Below are 20,265 nucleotides of genomic sequence, written 5' to 3' on the forward strand. Positions count from 1 at the left end.
TGTTGATTTCATTCAGCTCCCAATTCCCTCCAGACATGATGTTCTCCAGAATTTCTGGGATTATTTTTGTGTCTCCCTCTGTGACACAAAAAGTATTTGAACATTAGAAAAAATACTGTAGGTATTCAAAATCCAAAATAAAAGCAGAAAACAGGCAATATCTGTGGAGAGAAAAACTGGTTTAACCTTTCACATCAATGACCTTTGATCAGAAAACTATTTCGCTATCCACCAATGCTGTCTGACGTACACAAAATATTTTTGTTTAATTTCTCTGCCATTTCCATATTCTCCAACATAATTTCTCCTATTTCTGTAAGGGACTCAAATTAACATTTTTTAATCTTTTCCATTTCACATGTCAATAACTTTCACAAATTAGTGCTATGCTTTGTTTCTCCCGAGATTATTCTGATACGCTGTTTCCCTTTCCTCATCAACATCTTGGTCCTCCTTTAGTGAATTCTGAAATCTTCCTAGTCTTGACCTTCTGCTTTTCTTTGGCCACTTTATAAGTCTTTTCCTTTGATCTAACACCACCTTTGAAATAACACTATCTTTAACTTCTTTTGTTATCCACAATTAGATCACTTCCCTTGTTGGCTTTTATACTTTAATGGCATATATGCTTATTGTAAACTAAGTGTGAAATCCCTTGCCTCGATTTAAGACCCTGTATCAAAATGGAATGAATTAAATCAGTTTCAATCTTAAGATTAAATTCCAGCATATTCTGATCATTCTTCCTTAACCATAAGCTTATTAAATTAACCTATTTGCAATACACAATACTACATCTAAAACAGCCTGTTTCTTCAACACACTTATCCAGAAAACCATCTTCTATATATTTCATGAATTTACCCTGCTATTAACGGTTTGCCCCATCTACAGGAAGATTAAAGTTCCCCGTGATTACCATATTACCTTTGTTACCCGTGACTCTAATATCCTTTTTACACAATATTCCACACTACCACTGCCACTTGGGGGCCGAAAAACAACTCCCCACCTGCATTTTCTGTTCCTATTTCTTACCTCCACCCAAACTAATTCTGCTACTTGATTTTCCAAGCAAAAAATCATTTCTATTTACTGGTTTCATCTCATCCTCATTCTTTAATTTACCCATGAATTTGAGTTTTTAAAATCTGAGTACTTAAGATGATAAATGGGAGAGTAATGACAGAAATTTGCCACAGGAAGTTTCAGCATCACCTTGTCGTGGAGCTCGTGCAGAAGGTCCCGGATGACCAGTTGTCGGTCCTCCCCCTGAATGAGATCTGGGGGACATGCTGCAAGTATGACCTCAACAAGATGACGCCAAGACTCCAGCATGTGCCTCTTGGCATGGAGACACTCCCGCAGCTTGTTCCTCTCCACCACGTGCTGCAAAATCGTGTTGATTTCCTGAACAACACAGACACAACATTAGAGAGAAGTACCCCACCTTAGTAGGTGACAACACTCAAAATGGTTTCTCTTCTCAAAGGTCCATGGGGTGAACCTGAAAACAAACAACAGCAATGCTCAAACAAAATGAGAAATGCTTAAAGTTCACAGCTGGTCTAGCAATGTATAAAAAGTAGTGAAAGAACTGAACAATTCAGGTGGAAAAATACTGCTGTAAATTCAAACATCTTTCAATCTAGGTAAATAGCACTGGCTAATTACAACATAAATAATCCTTGATAACTAAGAGCATTCCTTTTTTTTAAAAAACAACTTTTGAAGTGAGGCAACAAGCCTTCTTTGTTCCATAAACTAATGGCATTTAGTGCAAAGATTCACAAAAAAGCTCATTTCCAGACATAGTACCAACTCCAAGCACTATCAGAAGGAGCAGCAGAGGCAAGTTGTCTCCTAATGCTGAACACAAGAAAGTAGGAGCAGGAGTCAGTCAAGCCTGCCCTGCTGTTTAACATGATCATGCCTGATCTATGTTGGCCTCAACTCCTCTTCTGTGCCCTTTCTCTACACCCTTCTATTCCATCATCTATCAAATATTTATCCAACTCCACATTAAATACATCTAATGATCCACCTTCCACAACCCACCAGGTCAGAACACGTAGGAGATTCACCACCACCTTCAAGAAGAAATTTCTACACACCTCAGTTTCAAAAGAACTGTCCTTCATCTTGTAGTTATTTCCCCTCGTTTAAGACTCTTCCATCAGTGGAAACATCCCGACATCTTCCCTGTCGAGCCCCCTTAGGATCCTACATGTTTGAATAAGTTCACACCTCATTCTTCTAAACTCCAAGGAATACAGGTCCAAATTATTTAGTCTATCTTGGTAGGACAACCCTCTCGTCCCAGGAATTATCCTGGTGAATCTCCTATGCACTGCCTCCGACATTACTGTATTTGTTTTTAAAGTAAGGCAACCAAAACTGCATGTAGTATTCCAGGTGATGCCTCATCAGCACCCTGTACAATTGCAAAACACCTCCCTATTTTTAAACTCCAACCACTTTGTAATGAAGGCCAAAATGGCACTTCCCTTAACTACTGAATGTAGCTTTGTGACCAATGCCCTCTGAATATAGACAGAGAACCGAACCTGGAAGCTTCTTGTTCAGTATGCTTACTGAATGGTTCATACTACTGAGGGAGAACAGAGTGCTGCTGTTGACTTCAAGTATAAATAGAAAATAAAACCTGTTCCACAGAAGCTCACCTCCATTAATATAGGTCTTTGTCCTATGGCTGCTATTCCCTGCAGGGCATTTATTTCAGCAATCAGCACTCTGTGGAGGAGCTGGGTGGTAAAGCAATGAAAACATTAATATTGCAAGATTACACTGGAAATTCCATGTCAACATACCCAAAGACGGTATCCTGAAAACAGAGGGTGATAATTTGCATCCTCTGATGGTGTTAACCACAGTATGAGAAAGAAAAGTTGAGATGGCATTCAGGGGCCTCCCAAATGTTTATTCTGGTATCTGTCAGATTGGGACTGTTGTCAAGTTACATCTTTGCCACTGCTTATGAATCATATGATCTTTCACCTGCTGGATCCAGTGTGGACCTCACCTCGTAACTTAGAGAAGGGGCCTCTACTGGAAACGGTTAAGCCCAAAGCTCACATTCCATGGGCCAGGGAATGGGTTGAGAATGGGTTACAGGGAAATGAGTGGGCAATGGGATTGATGAGAGTGCTGTACTGAAAGCTTGCCAGGAACCAACAGTGAGTGAGGCAGAGTTCGTGGGGGTAAGCAGGCGAGCGAGGCAGACACCCAAAAAGTGCTTTATCACACTCAGTTACCTTCACATTGCAGACAGTCTGGCCCTGCTGGTTCTTGTGCTCACACTTACAGATGACCTGCTCAATTTGAGCACGATCGAAGAAGTCCAGATGAAGCTCTTCTGTGCTCTCCTGGCGAAAGTCAATTGAATCCAAAATACTGAGGATCTTTCGACGTACTAGATCAACGACAATATTCAAAGATCAATTCTCACAGAAAACTCCTTTAGAGACATTTCCAGCAACTAAGCATTTCTAAGCAGGCAATGGACTGGAATGACTTCGATCCAAACCAGTGACTGTGCTCAGCCCAGAACTGCGCCGATCTTATGCAGCAACGACCCTGCCAGTCCTCGAGCCAATGCATCGAGGATGAATCCCTGGGCGCCACTCTAATGGCTTTTGATGGAATGGTTGAAATTAAATTCAATCATTTTATTTTTGTACAGAAAGTATTGAACCAAAATATAATAAATTTACTTGAACACAAACTCCTTTGGGTCAACTAAGAACATCCAGAGAAAAAAGAAAAATAAGTCTAGCTGAACTTAGTTTTGTGTGGCACGGTGATGCTGCAGGTAGTGCCGCTGGCTCACAGCTCTAGCAACCCAGGTTCAATCCCGACCTCAGACGCTGTCTGTGTGGAGTTTGCATGTTCTCTGTGATCATCCAAGTTTCCCCTGGGTTCTCTGGTTTCCTCCCACATCCCTAGTACATGCTTGCTGATAAATTAGTTGGCCACCATAAATTATCCCAAGTGTAGGCTCATGGTAGGAGAATTGGAAGGAGTTTATGGGTATGTGAAATAAAATAACTTACAGGGAAACTAGTGGGGAAATGCTCTGAGAGGCACCATAGATTTGAAGAACTGAGTGGCTTCCTTCTACGTCATAAGCAAAATTGAGAAAGTAGGGTTAAAAATCCTCTTTAAACAAATGGGTCTGCACTTGAAATACTAGCCAACTGGAGGGCCAGATATAAAAGGATTCCAGCCCCTCAGCTCACATTATGGAAACCCTCAGACTTCATGGAAAGCTAATCTTAAGCCAAGTCTACTGCAGCCGATGGTTCTCCAGACCCACTGGAGAGATGTCAGTGCAATCTGCCCCATTATGTTTGCCAAAAATTGTCTGTACTATCGCAGTGTAGTTGTATTCATTTCAATAATAGCAACTATTTATAATTGAAGGATGAGGATATTAACCAAATGGATTCAAATTTAGGAATGCAAATTTAAATACCTCTTTTGTATATTATGCGGAATAACAACAGGCATAATGTATCTGACAAATAACTTTACCACCTTGATCCCAAAATATGACATATGGAAGAAACAACTGCAACACACCAGGTAGCAGGCACATTAATCTTTGCAGATATACAACGGTTCTTAATATACGCTTCTGATTTTTCAGTGCCCACTAGCTTCAAAACCCATTGTTACTAGGTGAAATAAACCGCAAAGAATGATGCATATGGCCACATTTCATTCAATTTCCTCTTTTCTCCAAGCCACAACTTGCAGATTGGAGGATCTCAAAGCACACATGAAGAAAGAGATGATGGGGAGATGAAAATACCTTTGGAGGTGCTGTCAAACTGTAGAAACCCAGTAATGGTTCTCACATCTTCTTCAAGGCTTCCCTCGGCATCAACTGGTGGATTAAGACAGCATCAACATGAAGCAGCAGCAAGCACTTTTGTACATCATACTATGATGTTCATCAACAGCATCAATTAGAACAAGCACACTAAACTAAAGAGAGATGATGAACACAAATGAGATGACTTGGGCTGCTGTCATAATCGACTCTTTCCACAAAGAGATAAAGTACAATCACTTGGTCAAGGCCTGTTTTATGTCTATGGGCCACCAAGACAAGGACTCGTTCTTCTCCATCTTCAATTGCCTTGCAGTGGAAGCTCTGGGATCTTTTAATGCAATCGTTTCTTTGGTGGTCAAAGATGGATTTTTTTTTGCACTGGATATGTAGCAAAGGTAAAAGAGGCTTTCATTCAATATTAATCAGGAGCATACTGTGAAGCTGCATGCAATGAAGAGCAAAAGTAAATGTTCTGTGAAACAACTTCCTGTTGTGATAAAGCTTCATTGTAGTTAAAACATCTAAATGATTGAAAAATCCTGGTGACAAGCACCTGGCTGCCAAGGCTGACATTTACTGCCAATTCCTAATTGTCCTTATAAAACTGAATGGCTTGCTCAGCCAATTCAGGGAGCAATTAAAATAAGCCACTACTCACCTAGCTATCTCATTAATGTTTAGCAGGAAGTGGAATGTTTAAGGACTAATAAAAAGGTCACTCATCATCAGCTATAGGGCAACATTTCAATGCGGAGATTCTGGTACAGCAGGGTGCATGAACATAACCTTTGCTCAGATTGATAAACTGAGGTTAAATTGCAACTATTTGATTCATATTGTTGCATTCATTCTCCGGTTGATTCTCAACCTCTCAAATGTTCTTCCATTTATTGTAGGCACTGGATACAAACAGGGGTGCAGTTCTCTAGAACTGGGACACCCCCACTACTCTCACTCAAAAAATCCATGCAGCACTGCCATCAAAGTCTGCGACACGACATCAAACACAGTCTTGAGAGGATGTCAGTTAAGCATTGGCTTATCTCCCTGACATTATGCACCAGTGACCAGTGCATGGACACTAAATCTGGTACTGTGTGCAATTGGCACCTTTCCTAACCCAGTAGCGTTACTGCAAAATTCCATGCTGAGTCACTATCACCTTAACTTTGCTGGACACAACTCCATGGACACCAGGTACCTACAGACAACTCCAAGAGACATCTTTGTCAGCATGGACGAGTTGGGCCACAGGGCCTGTTTCTGTGCCGTGTAACTCCATGACCCTAAATGGTACCGGAGCACGGTGACTCTTTGCCAGCTGTTCTCAGCACATCCACTCATTACATTTATTATAATCGTTCCACTCTTTTAAATCTCAATTCTAAGACTGTAAGGATTACTCACTACCTCAACATACTTACATATGGAATGATCTGTCTGGATGGCACGCAAACAACAGTTTTTCACTGTACCTCGGTACACGTGACAATAATAAACCGATACCTTTCTTTAAGGGATTTTGAAAGACAATTGACGTAGGGAGCATTCCGACCACGTCCAATCTTTTCCTCACCCAATAATCATAGCCACCTCTATGAACACCACCGCCCACCTTGAACATTTCACCATTACCACTTCTTCCATTATCATATCCATTATCAAGAACAACTATATCAACTATGACTAATCATCTGCAGAGCCCTTGCTTTCCACTTCATTACATGAAAGGAGCTGCCTCAATCTGGGAACCCGGAAGACACAAATGATACCACCACATTAAGCTAGGCAACATAGATTTTAGCATGATCTGGTTGCTTTCAGCGATGAGTTCAGCAAAAATCAAATTGCCTGGGTATCATCAAGTTGGACTAAAGTCCAATCAATATTGAGTGACTGGAAAAATGTTCTTGTTAAAGCAGACAGTTAATGGAAGCTCACCTCCCTTCCAGTGACTCTATCTACACTTCTCACTGCCTCAGGAAAGCAGCCAACGTAATCAAGGACATCTCTCTTCTCCCATTGGGCACAAGATACAAAAGCTTGAAAGCACATACCACGAGACTCAAGGACAGCTTCTATCTTGCTGTTATCAGACTCTTGAATGGACCTGTCATATGGTAAAGATGAACCCTTGATCTCCCAATCTACCTCGTCAAGGCCCTTGTACTTTGTTTACCTGCACTTTCGCTGTAGGTACAACCTATATTCTGCATTCTGTTTTTCTTTTCACTACCTTGATGTACCTATGTATGGCATGATCTGACTGGATGGCATGAAAGCAAAAGCTTTTCACATGTGATACTAATTAAAAAACCAAACCAAAAACCAAAATTTAATAGGAGTGGTCAAAAGTATGATGTGTTTGAACAGAGAGAAAGAATTTACACTGGAAGGAGATCATGGACTTAAAATATATTACGAGAAAACCAAAGAAAAGACAAGGGTAAATTCTTGTTTACACTGCAAAATGAACGCTCTCGCTTGAAAGAGCACTGGAATATTATTCAATATTAACTTCCCAAAAGGAATAGTAAAAAGAGGGGGAAAAAGGGGTATAACAGTCTGGGGCTGCAAAAAGCCTGCACGGACACGATCAGCCAAATCAAGTCCTTCTATGCTGTGTGATTTTTATGATACCAGTGCACTCTTAAGTACTTACTGGTATAAGAACGCATCGGCACATCATCGAGCAGCAGATGGAGGAGCCGCTGTGTGTGAGAACGTTGCCGATTCAGAGATGTCACACGCAGTTCAATCCCAGCAGTCTTCATCAGCCATGACATCTGGTTCAAGGCTGAGATCTCATGGCCTGCAGACAGAAATTCTTCCAACTTCAACAAAACGGTTATTTATTTCGACACACACACATTTTCTTATTTAACGCAAAGACTGCAGTACAAGGAGAAACTATCAAGCAATGACTAAAAGCAAAAGTCTAGCCTTAAAACCGGAACAGGAGAAGGAATGAGAAAAGGGGACTAAAAAGAGGGAGAAAGAAAGCAAGAGGAAACAGGAGTATCACCGAAGTGAGAGGGTTCAAAAGAGAAGATAGGATAAGTTCCAGACATTCATTTACCTTTAACTGCAAAGGGCAGATGTTGGAGCTGAGAAAAGAGAAAATCCTGGCTTGTTCTCAAGTATCGCATGGTTGGACCCGAGGTATCAGAGTAAGCACACAGCTGGTAAATCACCTTGAAAAGAAGAGGAGCTATATAGTCACAAGGAGGAGGAAGAACTACATATTATTTAGGTTTGACTAAATGGGATCCAATAACACTAACATTAATGCACTGAATACTGTTTTAAGTCAGGTACTACAGCACAGTCACTTGGCCACTTTCTTCACTCTTCCTCCAACAGCACTGAGTGCATGGGATACAGTTCTGCAGATTGGCTCCTCTGTGATGGCCCTCATCAACAGTCTGCCCTAATACAAAAGCTGAGATCGTGGAGATACAAGAGAATGCCAATTCTGGAATCTGGAGCAAAAAACTAATCCGTTGGATGAACTCAGAGGGTCAGAGCATCTGAGTACTGATGCAGGGTCAGGTCCTGAAACATCCGCCATCCCTTTGCCTCCACAAATGTCACTTGACCGGCTGAGTTCTTCCAGCAGTTTATCTTTAGCTGGGATAGTGGGTTGGTTCAATGTGGAGAGATTGGGTCTACACTCTCTAGAGTCGGAAGGAGGAGAGGTATTCTTTGAAACATATGAAATTCTTCTGGAATATGATGTGGCGGATATATTTCTGTTTATATATCGTTAATCTGTCTCGTACTAGAGGTCACAGTCTCAATATAGGGGCCATTCAGGTCTGTGATGAAAAGAAAGTTCTTCATTCATTGAGTAATGAACCTTTGGAATCTATACAAAAGAGGGACGTGGGCACTTGGTCACCAAGTATATTCAATACAAAGGCTGATAATATATCATATACAAATCACCAGGCTAGACAGGCTAACTCTTGTGCTCAACGCTCTCTGCCTATGAAGGCAAGCAAGCTAAATATCTTCTTCACGACCATATGCACCTGTGCCACCATTTTCAGGGAGCTAGATCCTGTCCATACCCAACATTCATGTGCAGGCATAGATTTGTCAGAAGCAAGGCCCACAAACCATTTAGCACAGAATGCCAGTCGATGATCCCTTCTCTCGCCTGCGAACCAAGGCCAATTCCATCACCAGCAGTGGAAGCAATTTATACCATTAAACTACTCTTGGAACACAGTTTGTACATTTTCCCGTGTCTGCGTGGGTTTCCTCCGGGTGCTCCAGTTTTCTCCCACATTCTAAAAGACGTACAGGTAGGTTAATATGGGGGGTAAAACGGGTGGCGCGGACTCGTTGGGCCGGAAGGTCCTGTTACCACGCTGTAAATAAAGATTTTAAAAAAAATTTTTTTAAAAAAAAGCTGGCTACCCTCCTGAGCCTGGCCAACTATTCAATTAGATCAGAACAGATCTATACCTGAACTCCATTTAGCTGCAATAACACCATATCCCTCAATGCAATTACTAGAAAAAGCTCTCCTGGGTCACTGATCTGGAGAAATGAGTTTGAATCCCATTAAGTAATTAAATGGCACTGGAATAAAACAGTAACAGTGACCACTAAACTACCTGATTGTTGCAAAAACATGTTTGGTCCATTGATGTGCTCCAGGGAAGGAAAACTGCTAACCTTACCAGGTCAGAATGAAATCTGCCTCCAGCAATGTGTCACAACAACATGGTTACCTCTCAAGTACTTTCTGAATGGCCTTCCATGGTATTCAATTCAGAGGCAACTGGGGATAAGTAATAAATCCTAGCTCGAAACAGAAATATCCAGGTCCCATCAACGAACGTATATAACAAAATAAGAACCTGATGGCAGTTTTAAGTTAAGGCTGAAGCCCATTTCATTTGTAGGCAAATGCAAATAAAGAACAACAATCAGGGGTTCTGCTTATTGAACTGTCTCTATGAAACAGACAGAAGCAACAATAGTATTCCCCTCAAATAGGAGCAGGCAGGATAAGCTGTTCCTACCTGATAGCAAAGCTCAGCCAGATGTGGGGACTCTTTGACAACAACGGGTCCATTTCTTTCTTTTGTGCCCTTCTCAAGAATATTCAAAATGGAGTGAAGGCAGGTTCGTGGACATCCAAGGACTCCTTATTTATATTTAAAAACAATTAAGTTAGATAAAATCATAATAGATTCCGACAGTCAGCAAACTTTTTGTTCAATCTTATTGTGTAGAGACAGTGGGATGGTGCAACTGCATGATCAGGAGTGAGCATAAGGGACGAAGAGGAATAACATGCATGAGAAGATTGTGAGAGGCACTGTTACTGTCATGCAGCACTGTCGTTGCTTATCATTAACTGCAACTGATTATGTATTTAACCTGATGTGGGAGATGGCCCCACTAAACAAAAAGGCAATGTCAGAACACACATGATGTAATAAAGGAAAATCTGCTTCCGAGCACTCATCTTCTTTGAAACAGAGTAACAGCCATGGAATAAGGAATAAGACTAAGTTGAAGTTACCTGGATCTTGCAGATTGGTAGCATTCACTGGCTTCCGGACCTCATAACCCAGCAAGTAGAACGCCAAGTTGGGTGCTTTCAGTTCCAAGGAATTTATCAGCAAGTTCAGGATATGTATCTTTATGTTATGTCTGACCAAGCTGCACTTCTTCTCTGGAACAATAGCTGTATTGACAAATTCGTGAATTCAATGTTTTCTTGCCAGTAAGAGCGAAAGTACGAAGGAGGATTTAAAAAAAAATCAAATTTGCCAGGGAGGGAGTTGGCAGAGAGGTATGGAATAAAAAACAGAAAAGGCTGCAAATACTCAGCAGGTCAGGCAGCACCTTTGGAAAGAGAAAAAGGATTAACATTTCACGTTTGAGAAGTTACTTTTAAAGTGAGCTCTAGTTCTAGATTCTCCCACAAGATGAAACATCCTCTCCACATCCACCCTATCAAAAGCCTACAGAATCTATACATTTCAATCAAGATCCCTCTTGCTCTTGTGAACTTCAACAGATACAAGCCTAGATTATCCAATCTTTCCTCATAGGTCAACCCAACACATTCACAAAATCACAAGACAAAGTAGGCCATTTGGCCCATTGAGTCTGCTCCATGAGCTAAACTAAACTATTCCTATTTAGCCCCAATTTCCAGCCTTGTCCCCATATCCCTTGATACCCTGACCAATTAGATACCTATCAATCTCCTCCTTAAACACCCCCAATGATCGGGCCTCCACAGCTCTAGGTGGCAAAGAATTCCACAAATCCACGACCCTCTGGCTAAAGAAATTTCTCCTCATTTCTGTTCTAAACAGGTACCCTCTAATTCTAAGACTGTGCCCTCTAGTCCTGGACTCACCCACCAAAGGAAACAGCTTAGCCACATCTACTCTGTCCAGTCCTTTCAACATTCGAAATGTTTCTATGAAGTCTCCTCTCATTCTTCTGTACTCCAGTGAGCACAGTCCAAGATCCGACAACCACTCATCGTATGTAAGCCCTTCCATTCCGGGAATCATCCTCGTTAATCTTCTCTGAACCCTCTCCAACATCAGTACATCCTTCCTAAGATAAGGGGCCCAAAACTGTACACAATATTCCAAATGAGGTCTCACCAGTGCTCCATAGAACCTCATCAACACTTCCTTATATGTTATACCTCTCGAAATGAATGCCAACATAGCATTCGCTTTTTTCACCACCAATCCAACCTGATGGTTAACCTTTAGGGTATCCTGTACAAGGACCCCCAAGTCCCTTTGCACTTAAAGTACAGAAGTTTGCAGATGACACCAAGATAGGTGGAGGAGTAGGGAGAATTTTCTCCCCATCTAGATAATAATCTGCCCGTTTATTTCTTCTACCCAAGTGTACAACGGCACATTTCTCAACATTGAATCTCATCTGCCATTTCTTTGCCCATGCTCCTAAACTATCTAAGTCTCTCTGCAACCTTACTGTTTCTTCAATACTCCCTACTCCTCCACCTATCTTGGTGTCATCTGCAAACTTAGCCACAAAACCATTTACTCCATAATCTAAATCATTGACGTACAACGTAAAAAGAAGCGGCCCCAACACCGACCCCTGCGGAACACCACTGGTAACCTGCAGCCAACCAGAACAGGATCCTTTTATTCCCACCCTTTGCTTTCTGCCTATCAGCCAATGCTGCACCCATTCTAATATCCTTCCTGTAATTCCATGGGCTCTCATCTCATTAATCAGCATCTTGTGCGGCACCTTGTCGAAGGCCTTTTGAAAATCTGAATACACAACATCCGCAGCCTCTCCCTTATCCACCCTACCAGAGATTTCCTCAAAAAACTCCAATAGGTTGGTCAGGCAGGACCTTCCCTTCATGAAACCATGCTGGCTTGGACCTATCTTGTCCTGCACCTCTAGGTATTCCATAACCTCGTCCTTGAGAATCGACTCCAATAACTTTCTGACCACTGATGCCAGACTAATAGTCTGTAATTTCCTTTATGCTGCCTCCCACCTTTCTTATACAGCGGAACTATATTTCTGACCCTCCAGTCCTCCGGAACCATGCCAGAGTCTATTGATACCTGGAAAATTATCACCAATGCCTCCACAATCTAACGCCACCTCCTTCAGAACCCGAGGGTGCACTTCATCCGGTCCGGGAGACTTATCTGTCCTTATTCCATTTAGGTTCCAGAGCACCTTCTCTCTAGTAATTTTGACTGAACTCAGCTCTATCCCCTGAGACCCCTGACTATCAGGTATATTGCTGATGTCCTCCACAGTGAAGACCAATGCAAAATACTCATTTAGTTCCTCTGCTATCTCTTTGTTATCCATTATAATCTCTCCCGCACCATTATCGATTGGTCCTATATCTACCCATGTCTCTCTTTTACTCTTCATGTATTTAAAAAGTATCCTTTTGTATCTTATCTGCCAACTTCCTTTCATAATTCATCTTTTCTTTCCGAATGACCTTCTTAGTTTCTTTCTGTAGGTTTTTAAAAGTTTCCCAGTCTTCTGTTTTCCCACTAATTTTTATGCCCTCCCTTTTACTTTTATTTTAGCCTTCACCTCTCTCGTTATCCACATTTGTGCCATTTTTCCATTCATAACCACCTTTTTTCTTGGAATATATCTGTCCCGCACTCTCCTTATTTCTTGTAGAAACTTCATCCATTTCTGCTCTGCCGTCCCTCCAGCTAGCTTACATTTCCAATCAATTTGGGCCGGCTCCTCTCTCATACCACTGTAATTTCCTTTGTTCCACTGAAATATTGATACACCCGACATTAACATCCTTCCTTAAATAAGACCAACATTTTACACATTACTCCAGATGTAATCTCACCAATCCCTTAAATGTCTGAAGCGCAAGCTCCTTACTTCTGATTTCAATTCTGCAATCAATAAATGATAACATTCCATTCACTTTCCTAATTTATTGCTGCAGCTGCATACTAGCCTCTGTAAATAATGCATAAGAGCACCCAAATCGCTCTGCATCTCGGAACCCTGCAATGTCTCACCAGTTAGATAAAACGCTTCTTTTTTTTATTCTTCTTCCCCTTCCCCCACCTGGCTCCAATCTGCCCACCATCCTCCTCTCACCTGGTTGCACTCATCACTTAGCAGCCCCCCCGTCTCACCCCTCCCTCTCACCACTTTATACTGGCTACCTTCCCTGAACACTCGCAGTCCTGATGCAAGGTTACGACCCAAGATGTTGACCATTCCTTTGCCTCCAAGGATGCTGTTTGACCCGCTGAGTTCTTCCAGCAGTTTGGTTTTGCTCAAATCCCAGTATCTGCAGTCTCGCCTGTGTCTTCAATTCTATTACTTCTTTTTGAAATATCTTTAGAAGCTCTTTACTATCTCTTAGTATATATCTGGCTTGCTTTATCTCACACTTGAATTTTTCCTTCCTCATAAATCCTTTAGTATTTGTTGTAGTTTTTTAACCTTCTGACCTGTCACCCATCTGCTCACATTTATATGTTTTAAGATTGATAATATTTTCCACTTCTTTTGCTAAGCATGAATTAGTGGTTCCTACCCTTGGAATTTTTCTCTTTCTAGTTGGAATACATCTATTCTGTGCATTGTAAATGACCCCTTTAAATGACTGCCACTGCTTCATGACTGACTGATCCCTGAACCTAATATGCCATGTCACTTTAGCCAGTTCTGCTTTCTGGCCTTCACAGCTGCCCCTATTTAGGTTTAAAATACTCGTCTTGGACCCATTCTTCTCTCCCTCAAACTGAATGCAAAGTTCAGTGACATTATGATTGTTGCCACGTCTTCGTAATGAGATCATTAATTAATCCAATCTTGTTGTGCAACACCTGACTGGTTCTGAACATGCTGTTCCAAGAAACTGTCCCAAAATCACTACAAACTCATCTCTGTTTCCTCTGCCCATTGGATATGTTCAAGTCTGTGTGTCAATTAAAATTCCTTGTGATTATTGCTGTACCTCTCTGACAAGCTCCCTTTGTAGTCTGACCTACTGTACCATTCAGGGGCTGTACACCACTCCTCCAAGTGACTTGTTGCCATAACTCATGTCCACCCAAACCACTTCTACATCCTCTTTCCTAAACTTAGGTCAACCTTCTCTATGACTCTGTGGCCATCATTAGTTTGGCTTCCTGTCCTTCGCACATGTTCAATAACTTCAATATTCAGGGCCCAATTTATGTCATCCTGCAACCACGTCTCTGTAATAAATACATGAAATCATACTCATTTATTTCTACTTGCTGTTTCAGTTCATCAGCTGTGTATCAGATATTCAACACATTCAGATAGAGCCTTTAGTTTTTCCCTTTTTTTTAAACTTCATGCCTTTTCATTTGATTTCTCTTGGATTTGTACTATCACTTTTCATGCAGAGGGTTTATCATTTCCCATATTAAACCCTCTTTCTATTGCCTTGTTCCCACTCTTTGATTTACCGCATCATTGCACCTTTGCCCCATAATTCTGTTTAAAATCCTCTCCACTAGTCGATTGGCTCACAAGAACACCAGCCCTCCGCACTGTTCTCATGCAGAACGTCCCAGCGGTGTATTCCCCACTTTTCTCAGAACTGCTGCCACTGTCCCTTGAACCAAAAATCCACTTGTACCACACCATTCTATGCATTAACTTCTCTACATTTTGTCCTCTGCCAATTTGCAAGTGGCTATATCTTATCCTTGAACATATTCAGTAATTCAACATCCACAACACTTGGGGGGTAGAAATTTCCAAAGATTCTCAACACTCAGAGCAGAAGTTCCTCCTCGTCTCCAGCAAAACTGAGCAACTCCTGATATAATGCCTCCCGGGGAAAGATTCCATCCATGGGAAACAACTTTACAGCATCTACCCCGCAAACCCCATCAGAATCCTCCTCATTTTACTCAATTTCCTCTGACTAGACCAACCCTTGTCACAGGAATTAATCTCACGAACCATACCTTTAAATCACTTCCTTAAGTAAGGAGACCCAGCGTACGTAGTACTCATTTGTGGTCTCACCAAAAGCCTTGTATGTATATAGCACGAATGTTATACTCTTGTATAAGGACCAATATTATAATTACTGCCTTCACTTTCTTTTATTTCAAAATTCGGAGACTCAACTGGGGGTTGTCAGATTGAAATGACTTTTCCCCCCAGAGACACAATGCAAAACTAGTTTGCCAATTCCAATTAATTTTAACTCATATGCTGGAGAACTCTTCAGTATTATAACATGTACAGTAGCATGCAAAAGTTTGTGCACCCCTGGTCAAAATTTCTGTTACTGTAAATAGCTAAGCGAGTAAAAGATGACCTGATTTCCAAAAAGCATAAAGTTAAAGATGACACATTTCTTTAATATTTTAAGATTACTTTTTATTTCCATCTTTTACAGTTTCAAAATAACAAAAAAGGAAAAGGGCCCGAAGCAAAAGTTTGGGCACCCTGCATGGTCAGTACTTAGTAACACCCCCTTTGGCAAGTATCACAACTTGTAAACGCTTTCTGTAGCCAGCTAAGAGTCTTTCAATTCTTGTTTGAGGTATTTTCTCCCATTCTTCCTTGCAAAAGGCTTCCAGTTCTGAGAGATTCTTGGGATGTCTGGCAATGCACTGCTCTTTTGAGGTCTATCCACAGATTTTCGATGATGTTTAAGTCTGGGGATTGTGAGGGCCATAGCAAAACCTTCAGCTTGTGCCTCTTGAGGTAGTCCATTGTGGATTTTGAGGTGTGTTTAGGATCGTTATCCTGTTGTAGAAGCCATCCTCTTTTCACCTTCAGCTTTTTTTTTTAAACAGACGGTGTGACGTTTGCTTCCAGAATTTGCTGGTATTTAATTGAATTCATTCTTCCCTCTACCAGAGGAACGTTCCCCGTGCCACTGGCTGCAACAAGCCCAAAGCGTGATCGATCCACCCCCGTGCTTAACAGTTGGAGAGGTGTTCTTTTCATGAAATTCTGCACCCTTTTTTCTCCAAACATACCTTTGCTCATTGCAGCCAAGAAGTTCTATTTTAACTTCATCAGTCCACAGGACTTATTTCCAAAATGCATCAGGCTTCTTTAGATGTTTTGCTATCTTCTTATAGCCTTCTCCTGCTTTGTGAGCATCAGTTATTTTAATTTTCCAGAGTGCTAGGCAGCTGCTCAGAGGAGCCCATGGCTGCTGATTGTTGGGACAAGGTTTGAGGAGTCAGGTTATTTATAAAGCTTTGAAATTTGCATCACCTGGCCTTTCCTAACAATGACTGTGAACAAGCCATAGCCCTAACAAGCTAATGAAGTTCTGAGACCTTGGTAAAAGTTATCTGAGAGCTCAAACCTCTTGGGGTGCCCAAACTTTTGCATGGTGCTCCTTTCCTTTTTTCACTCCAAAATTGTACATAACAAAAATAATACACTAATCTTGCTTAAAATGTTGAAAAGAATGTTTCTTCTTTAACTTTATGACTTTTGGAGATCAGTTCATCTACTACTCACTTAACTATTCACGGTAACAGAAATTTTGACCAGGGGTGCCCAAACTTTTGCATGCCTCTGTATTTTTTAATCTAGACATCCGTTTCTCCATATTGCACCCCCCACACCACTTTTAATTCAAAACACCCTTTGCCACATTAGTACCTACCATCTTCAGGCTGAATCATTTCCTCAGCACCTTCACTGTCCAAACACTCCACAAAACCGCCCATCAACGTTTCACTTGCAGTCTACAGAGACAGGAGCGAGTCAGTGTCAAAGAGATACACACTTGGGGAACTTCGTCAGTATGGATAAATCTACAGCACAAAGTAATTAAAATTCTAACTTTATATTGAGGACTCTCTCGCAGTGACTGCAGGATAAAGGAGCTTGCTGATTATTAGATCAAATGGACAGACAAGGTAACGCCTAGAGGCTGTATTCTCTAGTTAGAATCTGGAACTAGGGAGCATCCTTTCTGGATAGGGGGCTGTCCATTTTGGAATTACCTCAAATGGCAGTGGATGTGCAATCATTGAGGATACTCAAGGCTGTTTGGGGACAACAGGAATCAAGAAGGGAAATGAGTGGGAGTGGATGGCATAATATCAACCATGATCTTATCAAATGGCAGAGCAAGCTCGTTTGGCCAACCCCTGCTTCTGTTTATGTTCTTATCAAGTTAGATGCACGTGAACTGTCCTTCTACAGAATCAGCAAACACTCCCAGGTAATGCATGCATTAGGTACAGAGTAAAGGTACCTCTGTTTGTGGTACCCTTAGACTGTATTATACAATAGTTCTTAGAGTAAACACTATAACATAGCCTCAGCCTCCAAAGTGGGCCAGCTACTGCATCACTGTAATGATTCCCCAAATCACTCACCCTCAGACTTGCCTGAAGCAAAACTGTATATTGCAGGAAATTGAATACCACATAACGACAGTTTTGTGGGCTAGAATTTGAGAGCCAATAGGCCATCACTTACTTCATTAGCTCTAATTTAATTCAAACCTTTGTGTAGAGCACCAAGCCTCTCTTGACAGTTTACTGCTGAAACAACTTTTAGATCAAGAGCAATTCAATATCCCAGCAATAAGTGTCTTGGGTTTCAAAGCAGGTCGTCAGTCATAGGAACGTGCATCTTACCTGGTCCTGAGTAAAGTCTCCCACAAGTTTCACCTGGATATTTGGATAGCGCGAGATATAACAAAGAATCTTTGCGCTTTCAAAGGCCAGATCAGGGTTGGTATTTCCATGGCACAGGTAGCTGTGGAACAGGAGATGCAGTTGAGAAGACATCAAATCTTTTGCTCAATGTGTACTCAATCTTCAACAACCCAACACAGTTCGCTTGTGGTACGCAGTTGGTTTTAGCAAAGATAGCTTCAGTCTTTTGTGAGCTTTATATGTTAAAGTCAAAACATTCTCAAGTATGAGCACAACCATGCATTCTTAATGACTCCTGATTTTTCACACAGCACTGAGTTGGGAACAGAGGTTAACCGAGAGCGCTGAATATACTTCTGCTGAAGATCGACAGGAATTTGCTGAGAGTGAAATTTGCAGCAACAAAAAAAGGGAAAGGAGATTTAAAAAAAAATTATCTTGAGGGCCAACAGCAAAAATGTGGGAAGGGAGTGTCAAGCACTCTGCAAACAAAACCAAATTACATTCAAATATTAAACAAATAATAAACACACATCACGGTGAAAATGAAAACTCAGAAATGATGTTTAGGTCAGACTTCTAAATGAAGGATGGGAGAGCACATATCAGTTGCCTGCACTTCCAATATCAAGAGAACTCCATGTTATTGCAAGTGCCCTGGATACTCCTATATGTACCTACTGCCTCCAACTTCTCTAGCACAAGCTCAGGGTTTGACTTTGACCAGCTGGAGACAATGCAAAGCAGATGAGACATGGAGAAGTTCCTGGAGCACATCTTCCAAGGACTGTCATTCAGCAACCAATGAGAAGGAAGGCCCAAAATAAGAGGCCAGCAAGAACAAGAGAGAGGCACTCGATACTCAAAATCTCTGGGAATCGCTGCCAAACTGAATATAGGCGAGGCTGACGACATGCCTGGGAGTCCAATTTGGAGTCCATCCATGCAACGAGTGAAACATGACTGCACTGTAGAGCAAAGAAAAGTACACAACCACAATCATCGTGAGGTGTGGAACATTTAGACAACCGTCTTGGGTTTGTGCAGTCACTGGTACAAGTCCTGCAACTTGCAGTTTTTACTCTTCCTCCCGTAAAATGTTTGTGTCCAGTGATGACCTCTTCCCTGGCAGCAGGAAGACGACATATCCTGCAAGGCTCATGTCAACGGCTGAACAAACTCATGTCTATTCTGGGCTGGAAAACAGAACCTCCATGGGGATACCAGGATAAGTCCCAGAATAAGCTTTGGCATCAGGGTGGAAGATTAATTCCAATGACAAAGGAAGAAAAAGGGTCCAGAGTTTCGGGAAGTCAAAGAGCAAAACAGTCAAGGTGGACATCTGTGTTTTAACCTTCTGCATCTTGGCTTAGTTTGGCAAGGCGTGGCTGGACAGATGGTACAAGAGTGAAAGACCCCAGGCACCAGTTCTGGGACAGATGAAGCTATACAATGTGGATGGTTGCCCCTGAACAAGGCTGGAACTAATATCCTTGCCAGGGAGGTCATAAAAATGCCATGAGAGAGGGTTTAAATTAAAATAAGCTTTTCAAGGAGAGGGACAGGAGGAAGAAAGTCAAGGTATACAGAGGACTGAGAAAGAACTATACCACTTGAATAATGAGTAGCTCAGAGACAGACCAGACAGTGGAGAGATGGATACAAGGCAGGTGAACAGCAAATACAACACACAGGAACGATACAACAGAAACCTAAATCAAACAAAGGAAAGTTAAAGTTTCATAGTTATGGCTACAATGTATTCATCGGACTTACACAACTGGATGTATGCTAATCGAATATTAATTAGTAAGAAGTGATAAATGATCAAACTTAGAAAAAAGTTAAAAGAACTAAACTTTAGTGCAGTGAAAATGGGAGAAAGAATTGCAATAGAGCCCGGGAAAATAAGTGTTAAGGGGAAAGAGGGGAGGAATTTTCTGAAACGTTTATGGTCATTTCCCATGGAAGAATCAGCGCTGGATTCAGTTCTAGGAAAGGAATAGGAAATGATAGCTTGCCACAATGAGGGAGCATTAGGGGATCAAGTGATTATATTATCAATATGTTTAGACTACAAAGGAAGATGACAAGAATCAAATGAGAAAATTTTCAAATGGCGAGTAGCCTCCTTTCTATGAGTTGGAAAGAAATCTGACCCAGGTGAATCAGAATCAAACATTGGACGAAGACAGTAAATTCAACATTGGATTGACTTCAAAGAGGACTGATTAATTA

The 20,265-nt window shown here is 41.4% G+C and overlaps 1 protein-coding gene across 1 annotated transcript in view; it reads right to left on the reverse strand.

Moving 5' to 3' along the window:
* Positions 1 to 20,265, reverse strand: part of nup205 (nucleoporin 205) — a 99,844-nt gene that overhangs the window by 28,007 nt on the left and 51,572 nt on the right. The window contains exons 19-28 of the mRNA XM_052030533.1: positions 18,007 to 18,127; positions 17,022 to 17,103; positions 10,401 to 10,565; positions 9,895 to 10,019; positions 7,938 to 8,052; positions 7,521 to 7,670; positions 4,835 to 4,909; positions 3,276 to 3,433; positions 2,685 to 2,765; positions 1,219 to 1,410 (exon numbers count right to left, since the gene is read on the reverse strand). Of these exons, the coding sequence (XP_051886493.1) occupies positions 1,219 to 1,410; positions 2,685 to 2,765; positions 3,276 to 3,433; positions 4,835 to 4,909; positions 7,521 to 7,670; positions 7,938 to 8,052; positions 9,895 to 10,019; positions 10,401 to 10,565; positions 17,022 to 17,103; positions 18,007 to 18,127 (1,264 nt within the window). The remainder of the gene's footprint in view (positions 1 to 1,218; positions 1,411 to 2,684; positions 2,766 to 3,275; positions 3,434 to 4,834; positions 4,910 to 7,520; positions 7,671 to 7,937; positions 8,053 to 9,894; positions 10,020 to 10,400; positions 10,566 to 17,021; positions 17,104 to 18,006; positions 18,128 to 20,265) is intronic.

The sequence above is a fragment of the Pristis pectinata genome, chromosome 15 (genome assembly GCF_009764475.1).
Source record: "Pristis pectinata isolate sPriPec2 chromosome 15, sPriPec2.1.pri, whole genome shotgun sequence".
Lineage (NCBI taxonomy): Eukaryota > Metazoa > Chordata > Chondrichthyes > Rhinopristiformes > Pristidae > Pristis > Pristis pectinata.